The 26,028-nt window shown below is 39.4% G+C and overlaps 1 protein-coding gene across 1 annotated transcript; it reads left to right on the top strand.

Annotated features, from left to right (window-relative positions):
* The first annotated feature begins 2,009 nt into the window (after positions 1–2,009).
* On the top strand, positions 2,010–26,028 carry hadhab (hydroxyacyl-CoA dehydrogenase trifunctional multienzyme complex subunit alpha b). Its single transcript, XM_064927703.1, has 20 exons — positions 2,010–2,119; positions 3,091–3,132; positions 3,244–3,314; positions 3,404–3,537; positions 8,021–8,159; positions 9,684–9,803; positions 10,115–10,217; positions 10,372–10,494; positions 11,991–12,109; positions 12,289–12,345; positions 12,469–12,578; positions 15,473–15,607; positions 16,523–16,694; positions 16,829–16,915; positions 17,450–17,590; positions 21,360–21,428; positions 23,429–23,624; positions 23,881–23,995; positions 24,165–24,310; positions 24,963–26,028. The coding sequence occupies exons 1-20, from the start codon at positions 2,053–2,055 to the stop codon at positions 25,106–25,108; spliced, it is 2,292 nt and encodes a 763-aa protein (XP_064783775.1). The 5' UTR covers positions 2,010–2,052; the 3' UTR covers positions 25,109–26,028.

Below are 26,028 nucleotides of genomic sequence, written 5' to 3'. Positions count from 1 at the left end.
ACTCTGTCAATCACCACATTCTTATCGGCAAACTCAACAGCCCTGGTTTCTCAAATGACTGCCTCGCCTGGTTCACCAACTACTTCTCAGACAGAGTTCAGTGTGTCAAATCGGAGGGCCCTCAACGATGTCGCTCTTGCTGCTGGTGATTCGCTGATCCACCTCTAAGGAGAAGACACCATTCTGTATACTTCTGGCACTTCTTTGGACACTGTGTTACCAAACCTCCAGACGAGCTTCAATGCCATACAACTCTCCTTCCGTGGCCTCCAACTGCTCTTAAATGCAAGTAAAACTAAATGCATGCTCTTCAACCGATCGATGCATGCACCTGCCCACCCGTCCAGCATCACTACTCTGGACTGTTCTGACTTAGAATATGTGGACAATTACAAATGCCTAGGTGTCTGGTTAGACTGTAAACTCTCCTTCCAGACTCACATTAAGCATCTCCAATCCAAAATGAAATCTAGAATCGGTTTCCTATTTCACAGCAAAGCATCCTTTACTCATGCTTCCAAACATACTCTTGTAAAACTGACCATCCTTCTGATCCTTGATTTCGGAGATGTCATTTACAAAATAGCCTCCAATACTCTACTCAGCAAATTGGATGCAGTCTATCACAGTGCCATCCGTTTTGTCACCAAAGCCCCATATACTACCCACTATTGCGACCTGTATGCTCTCATTGGCTGGCCCTCGCTTCATATTCGTCACCAAACCCACTGGCTCCAGGTCATCTATAAGTCTTTGCTAGGTAAAGCCCCGTCTTATCTCGGATCACTGGTCACCATACCAGCACCCACCCGTAGCACGCGCTCCAGCAGGTATATTTCACCGGTCACCCCCAAAGCCTATTGCTCTTTTGGCCGCCTTTCCTTCCAGTTCTCTCCTGCCAATGACTGGAACAAATGACAAAAATCACTGAAGCTGGAGACTCCTATCTCCCTCACTAACTTTAAGCATCAGCTGTCAGAGCAGCTCACAGATCACTGCACCAGTACATAGCCAATTTGTAAATAGCCCATCCAACTATCTCATCACCATATTGTTTTTTGCTCCTTTGCACCCCAGTATCTCTACTTGCACATTCATCTTCTGCACATCTATCACTCCAGTGTTTAAATGCTAAATTGTAATTACTTCGCCACTACGGCCTATTTATTGCCTTAGCTCCCTAATCTTACCTCGCACTGCTTTGCTTTATCTTGGCCAGGTCGCAGTTGTAAATGAGAACTTGTTCTCAACTGGCCTATCTGGTTAAATAAAGGTGAAATAAAACAAACAGAAACCATTCTCATCTGTATTGGGATTCTGTTCTCATGGTCTGGAACACCCACCCACTCACAGACCAAGAGGCAAGGACCAAATACCTCCTTTTCTTTATACTGTTATCACTTTGACACTTGCTAAGCAACCGTTTGTAAAATATTAAACACCGTTGTGGGCAAATTTCCCCTGTTTCCATCTATGAGTAGGAATGTGCGTTTTGGCTCAAGGATCACAACTTGACATAACCACCATAGTGGCCCGCTGAGTATAAAGGCAACACTGAGTCCTTTGTACAAATCCACCCATGTCTACTGTCTTCCATAGCACTCCATTAGAAAAGAGCCATTATTATAAGCATCCAGTAGGTCCAACGTGCTTTAGAGAGAGAGAGAGAGAGAGAGAGAGAGAGAGAGAGAGAGAGAGAGAGAGAGAGAGAGAGAGAGAGAGAGAGAGAGAGAGAGAGAGAGAGAGAGAGAGAGAGACGCTCTCAATAAATAAAAAAACGGCAGTGAGGATAGTGAGAGCATCCTGACCTATCATTCTCACCAAAAAAACTGACATTATGTGAAGCTGATGAACGTCCCATTTGTCAGAACCGCTCATGTTTTCTTGCACATATCAACAATAAGTGTAAAAATTATATGAATATTTTTGACAATATAAATACTTTTACGTCTCGCCTGTCTCCAAGGGGGCACAGTAGATTTTTGTCACACTTTAGTATGCGTCTTCCGGTTGTCAGCAGTCCGTTTGTTTCGGTGTTCTTGACCTCCCAAGATGGCTGGTGTTCGATCCCTGGGTGCCCTCTCCAGAATTACAGCAAAGAGATACAACGTCCTTTCAGGTAAAATTGTGTTGAAATGTGTGGAATTGATTCCAAAGTCAACTGTCTTTCAACGGTTTAGCCATGTTTTGGAAACCCGACGCGTCTGTACTGGAGATGCAGCTAACTTGGCTGGCTAGCTTGCTACCACTGGTATACTTCTGACAGCTAGTTAACATTAGCTAATTAATTTTGTGTGCCAGCAACAAAACGTTATTAGACACTTCTAGGTTTAGATACCCATTTGTTATTAATTTAGATGAAGATAACACGTTCAATTGAGTAAACTTTCCCCGCAATAGCAAATGACTTTGCTAGATAGCTTCGTCACATGAAGTTCACTAGCTAACGTTAGCTGGCTAATGTTAGCCTAGTTGGCTAGCTAACTATGATCACTCACTCCTCGTCAAGCCAAACTTTTCCTGCAATTTTGTTGTCTAAACACATCTACACTTTACAATAAACGCTTCCATTTGCCATTCATTGTTTAACAAAATATCAACGTGTCCCTGACTGATGGAGTGGTAGCTAGGGAATCTAGGTGAGAGGTCAGTGTCTTGACGTCAAACCATAGAGTAGGCAGGCAATCATCATCTATACTGAAAAAAATAATATATATAATATTATGACTAAAATGTAACAATTTAAAACCTTGTACATTTGTATATGATCATGTATCTCTTATGCGTGGGAATACTTTGTAACAGATTTTCAAAATAAAAATGGATTGGAGCTGATTTCTTTGTTTTTAATCTTATGTCAATCAATAAAAAATATAAATTAATGTTGCTCAGAACTTGAGGGGGGGGGGGCATGTCATCAACACTAAATGGGAGTTATCTCACCCCCAGGCTGAGAATAAATAAAGTTTTTCCTTATTTGACTTCCCATACAGAGACACATGTATCACCTAAGGTAGATACCTGTATGTTTTCTTATCTTTTGTAACTAGCTGAATTAAATGTAACCCTTTTCTTGTTTTATATTTTTAGATATCTCATGTCGTACCTTTTCAGTTGCACCTGCTATGTCAGGTAAGTTGAAAGACTGGTTAGTGGGATATTAACTAATTTGATTAGCCTAATAAAAGTATGGAGTAGGTTAATTTGATATATTTTTATGAGATATTATCTCTATTTGCACAGCCCGAACCCATGTCAACTATGAAGTCAAAGAGGATGTGGCAGTTATTCGGATGAATGACCCAACTTCCAAAGTAATTTACATAAAGATGATAGCATCTTCCTTTACATTTTTTAATTCATGCATGAGACTGAAATCTGAATCTGTCTTTTGTGTCTGCAGGTCAACACTCTGTCGGTCCAAATGCAGAATGAGATGATAGAAGTATTTAATGAGGTCTTGGCCAACGATGCAGTCCAGAGTGCTGTCCTCATCTCCTCCAAGCCTGGTTGCTTCATTGCAGGAGCTGACATCAAGTCAGTCACACCTTTCACATTATATTATAGAAAATATTAGCTTTGGTGACACCTAGGCCTACATGCTGTGTAATCAAAATGATGAACTTGTTTGATGTTCTGATACCTAGGCCTACACAATATTGAAAATGTTGCATTTTAGTTTAGCATAAAGTATTTCAGCGCTATGCAAGGTTCTTGGGTACTAGGTTCTAATTGTTGTGATTAGGTTTGCTAAGGAAGGGTATATTACTTGAAACTGTCAGTTTTCCAGGTAACTAAGAATTTTGGTTAGCATACCTTTTTGAATACTTCAGATTATCACAGGTGTCTGTAATTAAGAACACCTTCCTAATAGTAAGTTGCATGTAAACCCCCCCCCCTCAAAACAGCCTCAATTTGTCAGGGCATGGACTCAACAAGATGTCAAGCATTCCACAGGGATGCTGGCCCATGTTGACTCCAGTGCTTCCCACAGTTGTCAAGTTGTCTGGATCTCCTTTGGGTGGTGGACCATTCTTGATACACAACTGTTGAGTGTGAAAAACCCAGCAGCGTTGCAGTTCTTGACACAAACTGGTGAGCCTAGCACCTACTACCATACCCCTGTTCAAAGGCACTTAAATATTTTTTCTTGTCCATTCACCTTCTGAATGGCACACATACACAATCCATGTCTCAAGGCTTGTAAATCCTTTAAACTGTCTCCTCCCCTTCATCTACACTGATTTGAAGGGGATTTAACAAGTGACATCAATAAGGATCATAGCTTTCACCTCACTTCCCAATCTGTTCTTAATATTTTGTACACTTAGTGTAATATAGTATGTGTATATTAGTACCAGTCAAAGGTTTGGACACCTACTCATTCTAGGGTCTTTTTAGTTTTACCATTTTCTACGTTGTAGAGTAATAGTGAATACATCAAAACTCTGAAATAACACATGGAATCATGTACTAACCAAAAAATGTATATATTTTATATTTGAGTTTCTTCAAAGTAGCCACCCTTTGCCTTGATGACAGCTTTGCACACGTTTGGCATTTTCTCAACCGGCTTCAGGAGGTAGTCACCTGGAATGCATTTCAATTAACAGGTGTGCCTTGTTAAAAGTTTATTTGTGTAATTAATTTTCCTTCCTAATTCTTTTGAGCCAATCTGTTGCGTTGTGACAAGGTAGGGGTGGTGTACAGAAGATAGCCCTATTTGGAAAAAGACCAAGTCCATATTATGGCAAGAACAGCTCAAATAAGCAAAGAGAAACGACAGTCCATCATTACTTTAAGACATGAAGGTCAGTCAATCCGGTAAATTTCAATACGTTTCTTCAAGTGCAGTTACAAAAACAAGTGCTATGATGAAACCGGCTCCCATGAGGACCGCCACAGGAAAGGAAGACCCAGAGTTACCTCTGCTGCACAGGATAAGTTAGTGACCAGCTTCAGAAATTGCAGCCCAAATAAATGCTTTTCAGAGTAACAGATGCATCTCCACATCAACTGTTCAGAGTAGACTGTGTGGGTCAGGCATTCATGGTCAAATTGCTGCAAAGAAACCTACTGAAGGACACCAATAATAAGAAGAGACTTGCTTGGGCCAAGAAACACGCGCAATGGACTTTAGACCGGTGGAAATCTGTCCTTTGGTCTGTTGAGTCCAAATCTGAGATATTTGGTTCGAACCGCTGTATCTTTGTGAGACGCAGAGTAGGTGAACCGATGATCTCCGCATATGATCTCCGCATATGATCTCCGCATATGATCTCCGCCAGCAGCATACCATCCTGCATACCGCTGCTTGCTTGCTTGCTTCTGAAGCTAAGCAGGGTTGGTCCTGGTCAGTCCCTGGATGGGAGACCAGATGCTGCTGGAAGTGGTGTTGGAGGGCCAGTAGGAGGCACTCTTTCCTCTGGTCTAAAAAAGGTCCCAATGCCTCAGGGCAGTGATTGGGGACACTGCCCAGTGTAGGGGGCCGTCTTTCGGATGGGACTTTAAACGGGTGTCCTGACTCTCTGAGGTCATTAAAGATCCCATGGCACTTATCGTAAGAGTAGGGGTGTTAAATTCCCAATTTGGCCCTCAAACCATCACGGTCACCTAATAATCCCCAGTTTACAATTGGCTCATTCATCCCCCTCCTCTCCCCTGTAACTATTCCTCAGGTCGTTGCTGTAAATGAGAACATGTTCTCAGTCAACTTACCTGGAAAAATAACTGATAAATTAAAAAAAAGTGGTTCCACTGTGAATCATGGAGGAGGTCTGATGGTGTGGGGGTGCTTTGCTGGTGACATTGTCTGCCTTGAATTCTAAATAAATCACACACTTAACCAGCATGACTACCACAGCATCTGGTTTGCCCTATCAATTGTTTTTCAACAGGACAATGACCCCAAAAACACCTCAGGGTTGTGTAAGGGCTATTTGACCAAGAAGGTGAGTGATGGTGTTGAGTCAGATGTGGGAACTCCTTCAAGACTGTTGGAAAAGCATTCCAGGTGAAGCTGGTTGAGAGAATGCTAAGAGTGTGCAAAGCTGTCATCAAAGAAAAGGGTGGCTACTTTGAAGAATCTAAAATATATTTGATTTGTTTAACACTTTGTTTTTGGTTACTACATGATTCCATATGTTATTTCATAGTTTTGATGTCTTTACTATTTTCTACAATGTAGAAAATAGTAAAAAATAAATAAATAAATAAAATCCTTGAATGAGTAGGTGTGTCCTAACTTTTGACTGGTACTGTATGTATATACACTGCTCAAAAAAATAAAAGGAACACTAAAATAACACATCCTAGATCTGAATAAATGAAATATTCTTATTAAATACTTTTTTCTTTACATAGTTGAATGTGCTGACAACAAAATCACACAAAAATTATCAATGGAAATCAAATGTATCAACCCATGGAGGTCTGGATTTGGAGTTACTCAAAATTAAAGTGGAAAACCACACTACAGGCTGATCCAACTTTGATGTAATGTCCTTAAAACAAGTCAAAATGAGGCTCAATAGTGTGTGTGGCCTGTATGACCTCCCTACAATGCCTGGGCATGCTCCTGATGAGGTGGTGGATGGTCTCCTGAGGGATCTCCTCCCAGACCTGGACTAAAGCATCCGCCAACTCCTGGACAGTCTGTGGTGCACCGTGGCGTTGGTGGATGGAGCGAGACATGATGTCCCAGATGTGCTCAATTGGATTCAGGTCTGGGAAACGGGCGGGCCAGTCCATAGCATCAATGCCTTCCTCTTGCAGGAACTGCTGACACACTCCAGCCACATTAGGTCTATCATTGTCTTGCATTAGGAGGAACCCAGGGCCAACCGCACCAGCATATGGTCTCACAAGGGGTCTGAGGATCTCATCTCGGTACCTAATGGCAGTAAGGCTACCTCTGGCGAGCACATGGAGGGCTGTGTGGCCCCCCCCAAAGAAATGCCACCCCACACCATGACTGACCCACCGCCAAACTGGTCATGCTGGAGGATGTTGCAGGCTGCAGAACGTTCTCCACGGCGTCTCCAGACTCTGTCACGTGCTCAGTGAGAACCTGCTTTCATCTGTGAAGAGCACAGGGCGCCAGTGGGTTGAATTTGCCAATCTTGGTGTTCTCTGGAAAATGCCACGGTGTTGGGCTGTAAGCACAACCCCCACCTGTGGTTACCACCTACAGAACCACTCCTTTATTGGGGGTGTCTTGCTAATTGACTATAATTTCCACCTGTTGTCTATACCATTTGCACAACAGCATGTGAAATTTATTGTCAATCAGTGTTGCTTCCTAAGTGGGCAGTTTGATTTCACAGAAGTGTGATTGACTTGGAGTTACATTGTGTTGTTTAAGCGTTCCCTTTATTTTTTGGAACAATAGAGATATATATATATATAGAGATATATAGATATATATATATATATCTATATATCTCTATCTCTAGATAGATAGATAGATAGATGAGATAGATGATATATAAAATAGATGGCCATGACTCTATGGTGGTCTATGTTATACGGCTACTCCTGAGTTACTATTGAGGTGTGTGTCTTTCTGGCATCTCTTGACTGCTGTAGCATCACCCAAGTGTGTGCTGCATTATGGCAGTAGTGAAGAGTGGCTAGCTACGAGTCCAGTTGCTAGTACGGAATTCTAACTTAATAATTCTACTACGAAGGCACAGACTGCATGGATGGTGCTGCCTGCCTGCTCCCAGCTCTCCCCTTTGACCACCTCCCTCCGCTGACATCAATCAAGCCATGAACTTTATCAACCTTCAGTCTCTTGACCGTCTATCTACTCATGATTGTTGTTTTTAAATGGCTTGTTTTTTTAGTTTTTTGCTTTACAGCGCTATAAGATTTATTTATGTAATTAATAGCGCTATTACCCAAGTTACTATAGATGACCAAAATTACAGAAGATTCCGCTAACTTTTCTAAGTTAACTGTAGCTTTGCAACCCTAACTCTTATCCCCGCACACACACTCTCTCTTCTCTCCTTTGCAGCATGATCCAGGCCTGTAACACATCAGAAGAGGTCACAAAGCTTTCTCAGGAGGGACAGAAGATGTTTGCGAGGATTGAAAAGTCTCCCAAACCTATTGTTGCAGCCATCAATGGCCCCTGCTTAGGAGGAGGCTTAGAGGTGAACAAAGTGGCTACCATTACACTGTTTTGTTGTAATGGCAGTGCTTAATTTGGAAATGGGGAGATGACGGAACCAAAAGTGAGTCCAATAGGGTGGTGACCTGGGGGGCTCTGAGGTACCGGGAACACATGAATGACTGGCTACTTTGACACTGACAATCTGAGATCAATAAAAAAACGACCTTGTCTTGAATCCATCAATAGTGTAGGCCTAGGTGTATGGCGACACATGTTGTACAATATAAAGAGGAAATTATAGTCCTAAAAAAAACTTTCCAGTTTCAATGACTCGCCCAGTGATGTGCAGCTCACTCACTGGCGATTGGCTGATTCGCTTGTGCCAAAAGCTTATCGCTCTTTTACTTTGAATGATCAGCATTGTTTTACAATAGGCCTATTTGGAAGTTGATGACTTAGTAGCCTACAGACAGGTAAGTCTTCTCTTTTCAGCAGGATCCATTTAGCCGACTTGTAAGTCGCTTTGGACAAAAGCGTCTGCTAAATGGGATATATTATTATTATATTATATTATATACTTTTTAACCTGTCCCCCCCTCGCAATTCTATTTGAAATTTTGGCCTGTTTCCCCTACAGATTTGTCGCACGTTCACGACTGTAGACATGCCTTGTGACTGAGCTACACACAATCCACAGCTGGACTATTTAATACAATTATTACCATTTTTTATTTTCGTTTTCAATTCTCCGTGGCTAAATTATAGGCCTTCTCCTGGTGTATTATTCTGAATTATTACATTTCTTTCTGAACAGACAGCAGTAATTCTATATCTTTGGCAAATGTATTTCAATTTATCAGTGGTGCTGCAGCACCCTTCCCACGGCTATGATTCTAATAAGGAACAAATAAAGTGGAGAGATGAGTTGCTGGCTTATGTCTAATCAGAGCTGGGAGAGAGATCCTAGAAAGACTTGTCTCTCTCACCTTTTATTTTAACTTTATTTAACTAGGCAGGTTAGTTAAGAACATATCTTATTTTCACCTCAGCAAGAGCCACGAGTTGGTTTCTAGGCTACAATGTTGTGCAAACCATAAACCCGGTCCGGCCAACCCAAATCAATTCTTACAATATCGGGCACTTTTTCACATGACGTTTTTTTTACGAGAACTACAGAGAAGTCAACTGGAATTAACTGTGATTGCTTTTATTTGAATTTTTACATTGCATACAAACAAAAATAATAATAATCATGCCACGAGAGGTACTGGATCCTGGGAAATGGGTTCCGGACGGAAACAGTCAAACTGAGAGGCGCCAGATCCAGTTCCGTTAGGAAGGAAATTGATTTATCGCCGTGAGCATCAGGAATACAAAATGTACATAGATGGGACAAAGGTCAATAACATACAGACATTAAGTCCTAAGGTACATCATTATTCCAGTATTACGTATCAAAACAAATTAAATTATTCTCAATTAACGAGACTAATTTGAGTTTAGTTCCTTTTTCCCCAAGTTATGTTATTTTCTAAATGCAATGTTTAATGTGTTGTGTGTTTAGTTTGCCATCGCCTGTCAGTATAGAGTTGCTACTAAGAGCAAAAAGACTGTCCTTGGTACTCCTGAGGTGATGCTTGGTCTTCTACCTGGAGCTGGTGGAACACAGAGACTCCCTAAAATGGTCAGTATCTGGGGAAATACTTTATAAATCCATAAACTGTACCTGAATAGCACAATAACTTTGATCTACAATAGTATTTCAGAGTGATATTAGTGCAATGCAACAGCAAATCATAGTTGCTACAGTACGCACACTGACAACTGCAGAGGGCATCAGTATTCTTAAGTTGATCAGCTTTGCAGCACTGATTTTGCCTGTTGTAGCAGTGTTTGATTTTCTTGATTTGTGGTCGTCAGATTTTTTAAAAATATATGTTTTTGAAACAATTTTTTAATGGAATGTTGTCCTAAATATCAATATGTTGTCTTCAGGTGGGTATTCCCGGTGCCTTTGACATGATGCTGACGGGAAGAAACATCAGGGCAGACAAAGCCAAGAAGATGGGTCTGGTCCACCAGCTAGTGGACCCACTAGGTATAGTAATCTCTCAACTAATTTTAATCAATATTATAGTAAATAAGTGTTTATTGATGAAATGTTCATTGAGATTCTTTTTTTTTTTTACGGGTCAAGTACTTTCAGGTCCGGTGTCTAAATGCTTCTAATTTATGCCCTTTTGATATTCCAGGACCTGGATTGAAGAGTCCAGAGGAGAGGACCATTGAGTACCTGGAGGAGGTTGCCATACAGTGTGCCAAAGGAATCGTCAACAAGAAGATCTCTCTCACCAAGGAGAAAGGCATGATGCAGAGTAAGTATTAGACCCAAATACAATGTAGATAAACATGGCACTTAGTATAGTACCCCAAAACAAAGGCTCATGCCAAGAATGACTTAATATACAGTTGTGGCCAAATATATTGGCACCCTTCTTAAATAATTCTCTATTTCTTGTCAAATAAATTGAAATAAAAAATCCACAACTTGTTACTGGATTTTCAACATTGCAGAACCAATGGTTTTGTTAACTTAAAGGTGCAATATGCAGAAATCGCTCTGCCATTTCCTTTTTGCTAAAACTCTAATAGTTCGCCTAATTTCAGGTATATGACAAAACAAGCAACCAAAGTGTAGAGAATCATTGTACCATCTAAACTACTCTGAAATATCTTTTCAATAACCACAAATATTGTATTTTCAGCTGTTTGAAGCTGGTGTACAAAACCAAAAGTAAAGACACAAAAAACTGACTTATGAACAGGAAGCATAGAAATGGCACGCACGGAACAGATCTACTGCTTCTTAGACATGCTTTCAATGAGAATTACAGATCTGTAACTTGCATTTCTATGTTAATTTGGTTGATCCCTTAAAAAGTTACACATTGCAGCGTTAAGTTTATAATTTTAATTTAGAAAATAAAGACAAATGGCAAGGACAAAATTATTGGCACCCCAGAGCTAGTACTTGTTTAATCAGCCTTTGGCCAAGATGACTGCAGACACACGCTTTTTTTATTTTATTTTTTTTTTAATCACGGAGCTGATCTGTATTACCAAAGAGCTCTAATTTTGTTTAATTGGTCAAATTGCTAATAGAAGGGTGGAGCAAACTCAATAATGGATGTGAGAAGCACCTGTCGGGGGTTATCTTTGCCAAAGGCTATAGAAGCAAGTGCTAGCTCTGGGATGCCAACAATTTTGTTCATGCCAATTGTTTTTATTTTCTAAATCAAAATTGTAAACTAAAAGCTGCAATATGTGACGTTTTGGTCAACCGGACCAAATTCACATAGAAATGTGAGTTTTAGATCTGTTTTAAGAAGAGTTGATCTCTTCTATGTGCACTATTTCTATGCTTCCCGTTCTTAAGTTAAGTTTTTGAATCTTTTACTTTTGGTTTTGTTCACCAGCTTCAAACAGCTGAATATACAATATTTTTGGTAATGGAAAATATATTTCACAGTGGTTTAGGATGGTACAATGATTCTCTACATTATATTTGCTTGTTTTGTCACAAACTGAAGTTTGGCAAATTATTCTAATTTTAGCAAATGGCGGCGCAATTTCTGCATAGTGCTCCTTTTTAAGTTGACAAAAATACAATTTGTCCTGCAATGTTGGAAATCCAATAAGTTTTTCAATTTCAACTTAATTTAGAAGAAATGGGGAATTTGGCCACACCTCTGTATATAATCTACACAAAACAAAGGCAGGCTTTTTAAATGTAGGCCTCTCATGGTTGTTGTTTTCCAACATTGCCATATGTTACCATCACCTTGTTTTCTTTTCACTCCTTCCTCTGCAGAAGTCCAAGACTATGTAATGGGCATTGAGTTTGTGCGGCAACAGATCTACAAAACTGTCACAGCCAAAGTCATGAAGATGAGCAAGGGACTGTATCCTGCCCCCTTGAAAATCATTGAGGTAGGAGGAATTTGTCATTTACTTAATCATTCAATAATGATGAGGATGATTTTAGTGAGATAATGATATGAAGTGGCAGCTGTTTTTGAAAGTAGATGCAGAGCTCCAGAATGGGTTCACTCACACCTTGGTTTTCTTAAGACACTTAGGACTTCTCATTCCCCTTTCTCCCCCGTCAGAGTGTGAAGGCTGGCTTGGAGCAGGGCCCAGATTCTGGCTATTTGGCGGAAGCACAGGTGAGAGAATATACATTGAATTAAATTAGATTGATTATGAATACTGTAAAAATGCATAATGTGCTTATCAATAAGTTGAATGGTTTTGTATGAAACATTTTACAATTTATTATTTTGTTACAGAACTTTGGCAAACTGGCAATGACCTCTGAATCAAATGCGCTGATTGGCCTTTACCACGGCCAGGTGGCATGCAAGAAGAACCGCTTTGGAGTCCCTGAGAGACCTGTGAAGTAAGTGATGACCTTTGACCCAAAACTAGTTAAATGGCTATATTTTGGTTTTAATTAGTGAGAAATACAAATTGTATTACAAATATTAGAATACTGATCAGACGCAGCTCTGAGATCTCTGGAGCTCAAAACATTTATGCTGATGGTTCATGCCATTAACTTTTAACCCCTTACACTTGTGGGAATTAGCCTATATGGATAGGGCGAAATATAAGTTTTCCTTACAGAAGAAATATGGAATGCATAACCATTGTAGCAATGAAAAGGGAACAGTTTGGAGATGATTGGAAAATTATTAGACTGAAGGGGAGGACAAAATGTTAATCTGACTTAAGACTGAATCCATTTTATGTGCATTTTACATTTATTGTACTTTTCATTGACACCCCTCCCCCATCACTCTCCTTCTTGGTCAAATAGCCCTCACACAGCCTGGAGGTGCGTTTTGGGTCATTGTCCTGTTGGAAAAACAAATCCCACTAAGTGCAAACCAGATGGATGGGGTATTGCTGCAGAATGCTGTGGTAGACATGCTGGTTAAGTGTGCCTTGAATTCTAAATAAATCAGTGTCACCAGCAAAGCACCATCACACCACCTCTGTGCTTTACGGTGGGAACCACACATGTGGAGATCATCTGTTCACCTACTCTGCGTCTCACCAAGAGACAGCGTTTGGAACCAAAAATCTCAAGTTTGGACTCATCAGAACAAAGGACAGATTTCCACCGGTCTAATGTCCATTGCTCGTGTTTCTTGGCCCAAGCAAGTCTCTTCTTCTTATAGGTGTCCTTTAGTAGTGGTTTATTTCCCGCCATTTGACCACAAAGGCCTGATTCACGCAGTCTCCTCTGAACAGTTGATGTTGAGATGTGTCTGTTACTTGAACTCTGAAGCATTCGTTTGGGATGCAATTTCTGAGGCTGGTAACTCTAATGTACTTACCTTCTGCAGCAGAGGTAACTCTAGGTTTTCCTTTCCTGTGGTGGTCCTCATGAGAGCTAGTTTAATCATAGTGCTTGATAGGTTTTTGCGACTGCACTTGAAGAAACTTTCAAAGTTCTTGAAATTTACTGGATTGACTGACCTTCATGTCTTAAAGTAATGATGGACTGTCGTTTTCTATTTTCTTATTTGAGCGGTTCTTGCCATAATATGGACTTGGTTTTTTACCAAATAGCACTATCTTCTGTATACCATCCCTACCTTGTCACAACACAACTGATTGGCTCAAATGCATTAAGGAAAGAAATTCCACAAATTAAATTTTAACAAGGCACACCTGTTAATTGAAATGCATTCCTCATAAAATGTGTTGAGAGAATGCCAAGAATGTGCAAAGCTGTCATAAAGGCCAAGGGTGAAGAATCTAAAATATTTCACTTTTTTTAGTTAGTACATGATTCCATATGTGTTATTTCTTTGTTTTGATATATTTGCTATTATTCTATAATGTAGAAAAATGTAAAAAGAAAAATCCTGGAATGAGGTGTCAACTTTTGACTGGTACTAAAATATATATATATATATATATATATTACATATTACTACCACCGTTCAAAAGTTTGGGGTCACCTAGAAATGTCTGTTTTTCATGAAAACATGCATGAAATGAGTTGCAAAATGAATAGGAAATATAGTCAAGACTATATTTGAAATAATTCTGTCCTTCAAACTTCGCTTTTGTCAAAGAATCCTCCATTTGCCGCAATTACAGCCTTGCAGACCTTTGGCATTCTAGTTGTCAATTTGTTGAGGTAATCTGAAGAGATTTCACCCCATGCTTCCTGAAGCACCTCCCAGAAGTTGGATTGGCTTGATGGGCACTTCTTACGTACCAAAAGGTCAAGCTGCTTCCACAACAGCTCAATAGGGTTGAGATCCAGTGACTGTGCTGGCCACTCTGTCCAGTGTCTGTTCTTTTGCCCATCTTAATCTTTTCTTCTTTTTGGCCAGTCTGAGATATAACTTTTTCTTTGCAAAGCTGCCTAGAAGGCCAGCATCCCGGAGTCACCTCTTCAATGTTGATGTTGAGACTAGTGTTTTGTGGGTACTATTTAATGAATCTGCCAGTTGAAGACTTGTGAGGCGTCTGTTTCTCAAACTAGACTCTAATGTACTTGTCCTCTTGCTCAGTTGTGCACCGGGGCCTCCCACTCCTCTTTCTATTCTGGTTAGAGCCAGTTTGCGCTGTTCTGTGAAGGGAGTAATGCACAGTGTTGTACGAGCTCTTCAGTTTCTTGGCAATTTCTCGCATGAAATAGCCTTCATTTCTCAGAACAAGAATAGACTGATGAGTTTGAGAAGAACGTTCTTTGTTTCTGGCCATTTTGATCCTGTAATCGAACCCACAAATGCTGATGCTCCAGATAGTCAACTAGTCTAAAGATGGCCAGTTTTATGGCTTCTTTAATCAGAACAAGAGTTTCCAGCTGTGCTAAGATAATTGCAAAAGGGTTTTCTAATGATCAATTCGCCTTTTAAAATTATGAACTTCGATTAGCTAACACAATGTGCCATGAGAACACAGGAGTGATTGTTGCTGATAGTGGGCCACTGTACACCATATCCAGCAACAGAAGTCATTTACTACATTAACCATGTCTACACTATTTCTGATTAAATTGATATTTTAATGGACAAAAAATTTGCTTTTCTTTCAAAAACAAGGACATTTCTAAGTGACCCCAAACTTTTGAACGGTAGTGTATACTAAATAAATGCATCTTGTTCAACCAACAGCCTAATGACTGAACAGTCGACTAATTGGGGTCAGCCCTAGTAAAGAGTTAACATGGCAACTGGAAATATAGTAATTTCAAAAATCCTCCTTGGTGGACAATCATTTCAATCTATTGTATTCTAACCATGTGTTTCTTCATCCCTGATCCACCAGGAACCTGGCCATCTTGGGAGCAGGTCTGATGGGTGCAGGCATTGCCCAGGTGACTGTGGACAAGGGCATTCACACTGTCCTGAAAGACACCACTGTGGAGGGCCTGAGCAGGGGCCAGCAGCAGGTCTACAAAGGGTGGGTTTACCAGAGAGCGATAGGTCACTGCTAACTAGCTATCGATTCTACATCGGCTTCACAATGTCCTGGTTGTCTGGCATATGGGGTCACAGACAGGACGTTTGCAGTTAAAACTCATAGAAATGGTTTCCTACAGATTAAGTCTGGTCTTGGACTAAGAAGCATTTTTATTGGAGATTCTCTATATTTGTTTTTGCACAGGACAAGGCTTAATCTGTGTCTGGGGAAACGGCCATAGTTCACCAAAATTACATCATGGTTTCGCTACTCTGTAAGTAGTGTATGGACAAGGTATGACAGTAATCCATGCTTTGGTATAGTTTCCCTGGCACTGTTTCCACATGCTTACGTTTTAGGAATTGTGGCATATGTTTGCATTTTTCACTTATAATGTTAAAAAAATTTGACCTTGAGCTTCACAATCAATTTGAGATACTTTTGGATGATTTGGACGTGTGAGAAATGCTAGTATCCTTCACATGACTTGAATGGGATTTGTTCCACAAATGCTAAATGGTTAGCATGTGGATACAGTGCCAGGGAAACTAAACTAAAGCATGAAATGCTGTCATACCTTGTCCATAGACTGCTTAGAGGGTAAGGAAACCAATGTGTCATTTGGGTGAAATATTACGTTTACATGAGCAATTAGCCTTCCTGGGCACATCAACAGATGTTTCACCTAGTGAAAAACTACTGTCCCAATGCGCTTAAATGGTAGGCTACCTGTCACCCGGTTCCCTATCCCTTTAAAGCATAGTTGTAGTTGTTGAAGGGACTAAATGAATGTTGTTGAACCTGCCCTAATCACTCTTGACAGACTGTTAACATAAAATGTAAATCGAGTAACTGACGCACACGAGATTTGGTTTTAGGTCCCGAGAATAAACCTGCCCTCACTTTCCTCACCAGCCTCAATGACAAAACCAAAAAGAAAACCATCACGTCATTTGAGAGGGACTTCACATTGGCCAGCTTAACTGGCCAGTTGGACTACAGCGGCTTTGAGAAGGCTGACATGGTCATAGAAGCTGTGTTTGAGGACCTCAACATCAAACACAGAGTCATCAAGGAGGTGGAAGCTGTGAGTAGCACTGAATGTTAAAATCAGCGCTGTGTTCATTAGGGCACGGAACTGAAAGCGTTTTCTCACAACACGAATAAGCATTTCTTTTTGGACAAGATGTTTGTTCTAAATTAACTTTTGTTTGATTGCAGGTGATCCCCCCTCACTGTATATTTGCTACCAACACGTCTGCTCTCCCCATCAAAGATATCGCTGCTGCTAGCATTAGGCCAGAAAAGGTATGTTTACTTAAGAGTTCAATGGGGTTAATATTCCTGTTTAACAAAAGGCTGTCCCTTATGGATCCCGTTGTCTACAATAACCTCTCTACATGTGTTGTGTGGTTGGGGCTGGGTACTGTGAGAGCAAAAAAAAGTTGTTGCCGTCTCTGTATAAGTAAGCAAGCCTTGGACGAGTAAGCCTTGTCTGAATCAGTACCGCCAATAGGGACAGGGGCTTTTCTCCTGTTTCTGTATTGTAGGCAAGGTTTTAAATTAACCATTTATTGGTAGCACATGAAAATTGATTGAGATACTGTCTATATAAATTCTAGCTGCTTTTGAAGCACATGTTGTGCCCTAGAAACTAATATGTAACACTGTAAAGACATTTTGTTTATTATAAAAGCTCAAATGTTGATACGAATACCCGTCATCAAAATTACAAAGTCATTTGTGGAGTATTAGGTTTCTAGATTGTTTAAAAGCACGAGTTGGTTCTTTGTATAAATGGATACACGTAAATAAAGTTGTATTGTATTTTCTATCGTGTAGGTGATTGGCATGCACTACTTCTCTCCAGTGGACAAGATGCAGCTGTTGGAGATCATCACTACAGATAAGACCTCTAAAGACACCACTGCCTCTGCTGTAGCTGTAGGCCTGAAGCAGGGCAAAGTTATCATCGTTGTCGGGGTGAGTGAGCTTCTGCTCATTGCTTACTTCCTGTATTCTCCCTAATCGTGTTGATAAGCATAATGATGCTAATACATGAATTTTATACATACATACATACATACATACATACATACATACATACATACATACATACATACATACATACATACATACATACATACATACATACATACATACATACATACATACATACATACATACATACATACATACATGCATGCATGCATGCATGCATGCATGCATGCATACATACATACATACATACATACATACATACATACATACATACATACATACATACATACATACATACATACATACATACATACATACATACATACATACATACATACATACATACATACATACATACATACATACATACATACATACATACATACATACATACATACATACATACATACATACATACATACATACATACATACATACATACATACATACATACATACATACATACATACATACATACATACATACATACATACATACATACATACATACATACATACATACATACATACATACATACATACATACATACATACATACATACATACATACATACATACATACATACATACATACATACATACATACATACATACATACATACATACATACATACATACATACATACATACATACATACATACATACATACATACATACATACATACATACATACATACATACATACATACATACATACATACATACATACATACATACATACATACATACATACATACATACATACATACATACATACATACATACATACATACATACATACATACATACATACATACATACATACATACATACATACATACATACATACATACATACATACATACATACATACATACATACATACATACATACATACATACATACATACATACATACATACATACATACATACATACATACATACATACATACATACATACATACATACATACATACATACATACATACATACATACATACATACATACATACATACATACATACATACATACATACATACATACATACATACATACATACATACATACATACATACATACATACATACATACATACATACATACATACATACATACATACATACATACATACATACATACATACATACATACATACATACATACATACATACATACATACATACATACATACATACATACATACATACATACATACATACATACATACATACATACATACATACATACATACATACATACATACATACATACATACATACATACATACATACATACATACATACATACATACATACATACATACATACATACATACATACATACATACATACATACATACATACATACATACATACATACATACATACATACATACATACATACATACATACATACATACATACATACATACATACATACATACATACATACATACATACATACATACATACATACATACATACATACATACATACATACATACATACATACATACATACATACATACATACATACATACATACATACATACATACATACATACATACATACATACATACATACATACATACATACATACATACATACATACATACATACATACATACATACATACATACATACATACATACATACATACATACATACATACATACATACATACATACATACATACATACATACATACATACATACATACATACATACATACATACATACATACATACATACATACATACATACATACATACATACATACATACATACATACATACATACATACATACATACATACATACATACATACATACATACATACATACATACATACATACATACATACATACATACATACATACATACATACATACATACATACATACATACATACATACATACATACATACATACATACATACATACATACATACATACATACATACATACATACATACATACATACATACATACATACATACATACATACATACATACATACATACATACATACATACATACATACATACATACATACATACATACATACATACATACATACATACATACATACATACATACATACATACATACATACATACATACATACAGTGGGGCAAAAAAGTATTTAGTCAGCCACCAATTGTGCAAGTTCTCCCACTTAAAAAGATGAGAGGCCTGTAATTTTCATCATAGGTACACTTCAACAGACAAATGAGAAGAAAAAAAATCCAGAAAATCACATTGTAGGATTTTTTTATGAATTTATTTGCAAATTATGGTGGAAAATAAGTATTTGGTCACCAACAAACAAGCAAGATTTCTGGCTCTCACGGACCTGTAACTTCTTCTTTAAGAGGCTCCTCTGTCCTCCACTCGTTACCTGTATTAATGGCACCTGTCCACAACATCAAACAGTCACACTCCAAACTCCACTATGGCCAAGACCAAAGAGCTGTCAAAGGACACCAGAAACAAAATTGTAGACCTGCACCAGGATGGGAAGACTGAATCTGCAATAGGTAAGCAGCTTGGTTTGAAGAAATCAACTGTGGGAGAAATTATTAGGAAATGGAAGACATACAAGACCACTGATAATCTCCCTCGATCTGGGGCTCCACGCAAGATCTCACCCCGTGGGGTCAAAATGATCACAAGAACGGTGAGCAAAAATCCCAGAACCACACGGGGGGACCTTGTGAATGACCTGCAGAGAGCTGGGACCAAAGTAACAAAGCCTACCATCAGTAACACACTACGCCGCCAGGGACCCAAATCCTGCAGTGCCAGATGTGTTCCCCTGCTTAAGCCAGTACATGTCCAGGCCCGTCTGAAGTTTGCTAGAGAGCATTTGGATGATCCAGAAGAAGATTGGGAGAATGTCATATGGTCAGATGAAACCAAAATGTAACTTTTTGGTAAAAACACAACTCGTTGTGTTTGGAGGACAAAGAATGCTGAGTTGCATCCAAAGAACACCATTACCTACTGTGAAGCATGGGGGTGGAAACATCATGCTTTGGGGCTGTTTTTCTGCAAAGGGACCAGGACGACTGATCCGTGTAAAGGAAAGAATGAATGGGGCCATGTATCGTGAGATTTTGAGTGAAAAACTCCTTCCATCAGCAAGGGCATTGAAAATGAAACGTGGTTGGTTCTTTCAGCATGACAATGATCCCAAACACACCGCCCGGGCAACGAAGGAGTGGCTTCATATAAGAAGCATTTCAAGGTCCTGGAGTGGCCTAGCCAGTCTCCAGATCTCAACCCCATAGAAAATCTTTGGAGGGAGTTGAAAGTACGTGTTGCCCAGCAACAGCCCCAAAACATCACTGCTCTAGAAGAGATCTGCATGGAGGAATGGGCCAAAATACCAGCAGCAGTGTGTGAAAACCTTGTGAAGACTTACAGAAAACGTTTGATCTCTGTCATTGCCAACAAAGGGTATATAACAAAGTATTGAGAAACTTTTGTTATTGACCAAATACTTATTTTCCACCATAATTTGCAAATAAATAAATTAAAAATCCTACAATGTGATTTTCTGGATTTTTCTTTCTTCTCATTTTGTCTGTCATAGTTGAAGTGTACCTATGATGAAAATTACAGGCCTCTCATCTTTTTAAGTGGGAGAACTTGCACAATTGGTGGCTGACTAAATACTTTTTTGCCCCACTGTATACATATGTGTGTGCTTTTCATGGGCCCATAATCATTTGTTGTGTTTGCAGGATGGACCTGGGTTCTACACCACCAGGTGTCTTGCTCCTATGTTAGCTGAGGCAGTGAGACTACTTCAGGTTAGTGTTATTACACACACACACACACACACACACACACTGGACATGTCCGAATGCCCATACAAGCGTACAACATACTTCATCTGCATACTATGTATTCATCGTCGCATAATATTCAGCATGTACCGTTAAGTAGAAAGTATGCAGTATGCGAAGGCCAAAACGCAGTAGCGGCTCCTGACTGGCTTAATAGGTGGGGCTGGGCCGAGTGCAGGCCTATTTTATTTATTTATTTTCCAAATTGAACAGACCTGCATCGCATTAACCAGCCTGATAACAGCTAATTTGCTATTCGATTAATTTCTTTGAACTCTGAATAGAATAGCAATGGTTATACACCTTCTCAGGCTGGTTATAGACAGACTATCACATTTGCCCTATAATTAAATGGTTAGCCTAGCTTACAAAACTAGATAAATCCATATGTTGAAATCAAAAGGCCTGATTAACATGACATCAATAATGTATCCACATACCGAGTCCCCGGTACCGACACATTCAGAAATCAAAAGATGTTAAGTAATTACTTTAAAAGCTCTGAGGAAGGCCAAGAGAGAACTCTTTTCAATGAGAAAACAGAAATCTACTTTGGTCCAAAAAAAAGACTGTTTTCAAAGCCAGCTCTTCATTTGAACAGTACTTAAGAATATGTTAATGTACTACTTAAGTAGTTTTTTAAAAATATAAATATATTTATTTTACCCTTTTTCGTGGTATCCAATTATTAGTAGTTACTGTCTTGTCTCAACGCTACAACTCCCGTACGGGCTCGGGAGAGACGAAGGTCGAAGGTCGAAAGCCAACGGGAGGAAACACCATGCACCTGGCGACCTGGTTAGCGTGCACTGTGCCCGGCCCGCCACAGGAGTCGCTAGTGCACAATGAGACAAGGATATCCCTACTGGCCAAACCCTCCCTAACTCGGACGACGCTAGGCCAATTGTGCGTCGCCCCATAGACCTCCCGGTCGTGGCCGGCTGTGACAGAGCCTGGGCTCGAACCCAGAGTCTCTGGTGGCACAGCTAGCACTGCGATGCAGTGCCTTAGACCACTGCAACACCCGGGAGGCCACTATTATTTATATTTTTGTCTACTTTTACTTCACTACATTCCTAAAGAAAATAATGTATTTTTTACTCCTCACATTTTCTCCTGACACCCAAAAGTACTTGTTACATTTTGAATGTTTAGCCGGACAGGAAAATTGACTAATTCATCCCTACTTCCTCTGATCTGGCAGACTCATTAAACACAAATGCTTCGTTTGTAAATTATGTCTGAGTGTTGAACTATGCCCCTGGCTATCTATCGAGTCTGGTTTGCTTAATATAAGAAATGTTTAATGATTTTTACCTTTTAATACTTAAGTATATTTCATACCAAATTCCTCAAGTAGTATTTTGCTGGGTTACTTTCACTTGACTCATTTTCTTTGAAGGTGTCTTTACTTTTACTCAAGTATGAAAATTGGGTCCTTTTTCCACCACTGTTTGAACACCACCGCAGAAGCTTCTCTATTTGGCATCTTCCCAATTTAAGTAGCCTAGTTTGTTTGTTTAGCTACTTGAAGAGAATTAGGCTCTATCACTCGAAGCCCAGCTCTTCCAATGCATTGTAGAAGTGTGCATTGAATTTATTATTTTATTTATTCACACACTATAAAACGTTCCATTTTTGCATACTGAGAATTTGTAAAGCGCGATTGCGTTGTTTCACGTTATTGGTTCATTTCAGTAGCACATCCCCATATCAGATGATCATGTTGTCAAAGTCTAAATGAATATGACATCAGGGCATTTAAAGTATACTTCATTATCACAATGTGAAAACACCATATTTTCCCCTCATATTCAAACAGCCTATTATTTAAGATGCAAGTATGGGTATTTGGAAACAGACACTGTTGTCATATACAATGTTGAATTGGAGGGGGGTATTTCATGTGTCCCAATAATAACAATAAAAGATTCACCTGTATGTTGGGCTGTGTGTGTTCTCAGGAGGGAGTTGACCCCAAGAAGCTAGATGCCCTGACCACAGGCTTTGGGTTCCCAGTGGGCGCTGCTACACTGGCTGACGAGGTGGGCATTGACGTGGCTGCCCATGTAGCTGAGGACCTGGGCAAAGCATTCGGATCGAGGTTCGGAGGTGGAAATGTTGAGGTGCTGAAGACTATGGTGGAGAAAGGATTCAAGGGTAAATTATCTTGTTTGTAGGACGTCGAGATGAAGACTCTTTTCTTAATCAATATTTCCTCGACTCTTTGCATCCTCTCACCTTGCCTCTTTCTCAAGATGCGTTGGGGAGGGACTTTGAATATTGTTGTCCATTGAGGTTTGAGGAGGCGAGGATGTGTGGAATTGAAGAAAAATGTAGAGTGGAAAATGATATAATGGGAAATGCATGGTCATCATCATTGGTATATCTCATACCCAATTAATTTAATCAACAGGCCGCAAATCAGGGAAGGGCTGCTACATCTATACGCCAGGACTCAAAAGCAAAGACGTCAACCCCGATATTGAAGACGTCTTGGAGAAATATAAACTGACACCAAATCCGTTAGTGTGAGTAGTAACCACTGGGGAAATGTCTCCTCTAAAGCAAGTTAAAGTACATTGAATGCATGAAAAACATTTTTTTTTTAAACCTTTTGCATTTGCTAGCTGTTACCAACGGAGCCATATAGGATCATACACACCACCACTTAACCCTGTCTGTATCTTCTCTCTCCAGGTCTTCAGACTCTGATGTCCAGTACCGTCTGGTCTCTCGGTTCGTCAACGAAGCAGTTATGTGTCTGCAGGAGGGGATCCTGAACGGCCCTGTGGAGGGAGACATAGGAGCTGTGTTTGGTCTGGGATTCCCCCCTTGCCTTGGAGGTGGGTGTTCACTCCATACCAGGGGTATTCATATGTTATGAACCTGGCGGTCCGGACAGAGTACTGCTGGTTTTCTGTTCTATATAATTAACTGCCCCCAAATTAGTGTCCCAGGTCTAAATCAGTCCCTGACTGAAAGGACAAGAATGAAAATCAGTAGTGGAACTGGACTCGAGGTCTAGATTTGAATATTCCTGCTTTCTACTATGCTATATACCACTTATAGTACAGTGAGTGTGTACATGTTTAGTATGTGTATCTAATCCCTGTTGGAATTGAACACATTACCTAGCACCATGCTTTTACCAGCTGAGCCCCACACACACATGGTAATCACATGACATGAGCATCAACCAGTTTAGTGTTGTATGTGGTGTTGAACTCTTCATGTTTAACAGTAGGCAGATAGCCTTTTGTTGTGCTACAATTAGGAGTGTTATTGTACCTTCTCTTTGACCTTCCCTGTTTAGTTATTTTCTGGTTTGTGGAGCCGTACTTGACTAAAATAAATTCACTGTCCAATTTGAGAATTTCAGACTGAGCTATCAGATATGCCTATATTATTATAAAATGCTTTCATCATGGGATGACGCTTTTAAAAGGAATCCTACTAACCATGTATCAACCTTCTCTTTAAACCTTCTCTGTTCAGGTCCTTTCCGGTTTGTGGATACCTTTGGTGCCAACAAGCTAGTAGAGAAGATGAAGAGGTATGAGGAGGTTTATGGTAACCACTTTACCCCCTGTCAGCTACTGCTGGATCACGCCAAGGACTCCAGCAAGAGATTCCACAAGTGACTTTCCTCATCACCATGTATCACTACCACCTAATAGCAGGCTGCCATTAGAATGGGCCTAGGCCGTATATTTGTCTGTTAAAGAAATAAGCCCTGAGTTTAAAGAGATGGTTCGGCAATGAAACCCTTTATCTCCTTCCCCAGAGTCAGATTAACTAATGAAAACCATATGCAAACTATTTTCGAGCAAAGACTGAATGTAAGCTAACGCTAGTTAGCATTGGCTCGCAAAACTACCTCTAACTTCCCTCATTCTGGACGCAGAGACGTACAAATTCTATCCACGAGTTCATCGGACTTTGGGGACATTGATAAAGGGCTTCATTGCCAAAATTCTGGCCTATCCCTTTAAGTTAAAGTTTGGGTTGCAGAAGAGAAATCATGAAAGTGGCCTATTTTTACAAATCACTAAACAAAATAAATGTTTTCAAGTTGTAGTCAGAGATTTCAGAATTCATGACTAACAGGAATCTATTTTTTATGGTTTGGTTGTTTTTTTTTGTATTTTCTGAACATTTTTCACAGTTTCCTTTTTGATAATATTCTAATGTAATATCCATCTGAGGCAGGAGTAGACCCAAGGGGAATCTTAATCTTCTCACAATGCAAATGAAATTCATGGCTACATCCCAAATGGCACCATATTCCCAATGTAGTGCACAACTTTTGATCAGAGCCCTATGGGGCCCTGGTCTATGAGTGCACTATAAAGGGAATAGGGTGCCATTTCAGCCTTTAAGTGACTGTTCTTGTCCTACACTTCTTGGCTTGTTCATGTTTTATTGATTGTCATCTACTAATGAGGTAAACATTTTTATATGTATTTTTTTTTTATACATTTATCAAGGTCTTTATTCCATGGTTTGGGCAGTGATTGTATGAATATTTAGAGTCAGTAAATTAATAAATAATCATGCTGAA

This window comes from Oncorhynchus masou, chromosome 21 (genome assembly GCF_036934945.1).
Source record: "Oncorhynchus masou masou isolate Uvic2021 chromosome 21, UVic_Omas_1.1, whole genome shotgun sequence".
Lineage (NCBI taxonomy): Eukaryota > Metazoa > Chordata > Actinopteri > Salmoniformes > Salmonidae > Oncorhynchus > Oncorhynchus masou.
The sequence above is the reverse complement of the archived record's forward strand: the minus strand, read 5'-3'. Positions and strand labels throughout refer to the sequence as shown.

Coding starts and splice junctions, on each gene's coding strand:
- hadhab (XM_064927703.1), top strand. CDS start 2,053: ATGGCTGGTGTTCGATCCCTGGGTGCCCTCTCCAGAATTACAGCAAAG. Junction 2,120..3,090: donor GAGATACAACGTCCTTTCAG/GTAAAATTGTGT, acceptor TTATATTTTTAG/ATATCTCATGTCGTACCTTT. Junction 23,996..24,164: donor CTGACACCAAATCCGTTAGT/GTGAGTAGTAAC, acceptor TTCTCTCTCCAG/GTCTTCAGACTCTGATGTCC.